General features: G+C 34.1%; 1 protein-coding gene across 1 annotated transcript in view; it reads left to right on the top strand.

Annotated features, from left to right (window-relative positions):
* LOC138861578 (uncharacterized) overlaps positions 1-316 on the top strand; it is a 582-nt gene extending 266 nt beyond the window's left edge. Inside the window, exon 2 of the mRNA XM_070121361.1 lies at positions 1-316. This exon is cut by the window's left edge and continues 38 nt beyond it. Within this exon, the coding sequence (XP_069977462.1) occupies positions 1-316 (316 nt within the window).
* The last annotated feature ends 2,015 nt before the right edge of the window (positions 317-2,331 follow it).

Here is a 2,331-nt window from a genome sequence, read left to right as displayed (position 1 = left end):
CTCCGCCTCCACTTTCACCGCCTCCACCTCCACCTCCACCTTCGCCGCCTCTGCCGCCGTCTTCACCTCCGCCTCCGCCTCCTCCTCCGCCTCCGCCTCTGCCTCCGCCTCCGCCTACTCCTCCACCTCCACCTCCACCTTCGCCGCCTCAGCCATCGTCTTTACCTCCGCCTCCATCTACTTCACCTCCACCTCCTCCTCCACCTCCACCTTCACCTTCGCCGCCTCAGCCATCGTCTTCACCTCCACCTCCCCCTCCACCACCATCATCGCCTCCGCTGTCACCGTCGTCGATATGAACAGACAAACAGACTAATTCTATATCCCTGCCTTTTGAATGACTCTATCATGGTCTGCATGGAATTTTCTTGTGTTGCATGAACGGTGGCAATTGCACAGAGAGCACTTGTTTTTGCTTGGCCGATGTGACAGACAGGTGGACAGCATCGCTATTTTTAATGATAACGATGATAATAAAGATAACAGTAAGGCTGATTCCTCTCTAGAAACTCCGATGAATATGATAATGATAATAATGATAATTATAGAAATAACAACAGCGACAACAACAGGTATTTCTATAGGTATTTCAGCATTATCTATGTTGCACGAATTGCAATATTACCGGAGTTACCATTTATTATTGCTATCAATATTTTTATTTTCTTCAAACAATAATCAACAATGTCCTTTGCAGGTCGTGTAGACGTCATGGCAGGATGTTTGAAGATTCTTATCATGGTGTCAGTCGAGGCATTCTTCTCTTCATTTCTCCTTCCAACTGTTGGCGGCATGTTTGATTTTGTCTCTTTCTCTCCTATGTCTGCCTGCCTGTCTGTCTACCCGTGTCTGTGTCTATCTCTCTTTCTCCCTCTCTTTTCTATGTCTGTCTGTTTCTCTCTTTCTCCCTCTCTCTTCTATCTGTCTGTCTGTCTCTGTGTCTCACTCTCATTCCACCATCCTTCTCTCTTCTTTATCTGTCTGCCTGTCTATTTCTCTCTCTCTCTCTCTCTCTCTCTCTCTCTCTCTCTCTCTCTCTCTCTCTCTCTCTCTCTGTCTGTGTGAGTGTAGGTGTGTGTGTGCCTATGTATGTGTGCACGGACGTACGTGTGTACGTGTGCGTATGTGTTCACAGAATATACACATGGCGTGCAAATTAATCTTGTGTATCTGTTCGGTGGTTGTTTCCTATCTATAAACTCCGATGAATAAGATAGAGCGCCAAGAAAGAGAATTTAAAAAAAAGAAAAAAAAAGAAAAAGGAAAAAAAAAGAAAAAACAAGAAAAAAAACTGTAACTTCTGTTATTCTAGATAGTGTTGTTGTTGTTATCATCATTCAAGATAACAAAAATGTGGACATACAGATGCTTGATCACACACACATACAAACGAAATTATTGTTATCGCTATTATTATTATCATTACCATCATATCTTATTATTGTTAGTGTTATTATCAACATCATAATCCTTATGATTGTTATTGTTATTAATTCCATTTTCCTTGTTGTTTTTGTTATCATTACTATTTCGTTATCATTTTCATTATCATTATTATTATCCTTATCATTAACATTTTTCACTATCATTATTATTTTCATTATCATTATTATTATCATTATTATCCTTATTGTTATCATCATCATCATTATCATTATCATTACTATTATCATTATCACTATCGTTATCGTTATTGTTACTATTTCCATTATTATTACTATTATCATCATTATCACTACTACTATTATGTTTTTCTTATCGTTATTATTATCATTATCATTAACATTGCTATTATTACTATCATCATCTTAATCATTATTATCATCATTATGATGATAATTATTATCATTGTTATCATTATTTTTGTTATCATTGCTATCACTATTTTCATTATCCTTATCATTGTTCTCATTACCCTTATCATTATTATCATAATTATCACTATTAGTATTATTATCGTTATGATCATGATCATTATCGTTATCATCATCAACATCATCCTCATTTCCCTTATCAACATTATGATGCTTATTGACATTATTATTATTATGATTCTTAATCATAATCTATTTTCTTACTCTTATTCATGTTATCATTATTATATTCATTACTATCATGCTTACTATCATTATCATTATTGTTATCTTTATCATCATCATTATCATCCAAATCTTTATTATTGTCATTGCTTTTATTATCGTTGTTATTATCATATATATATATATATATATATATATATATATATATATATATATATGTATATATATATATATATATATATATATATATATGTATACATATATATATATATATTTATATATATATATATAT

The sequence above is a fragment of the Penaeus vannamei genome, chromosome 4 (genome assembly GCF_042767895.1).
Source record: "Penaeus vannamei isolate JL-2024 chromosome 4, ASM4276789v1, whole genome shotgun sequence".
In the NCBI taxonomy this organism is placed as follows: Eukaryota; Metazoa; Arthropoda; class Malacostraca; order Decapoda; family Penaeidae; genus Penaeus; species Penaeus vannamei.
Note: the sequence above shows the minus strand (reverse complement) of the source record. Positions and strands in the feature narration are given on the sequence as shown.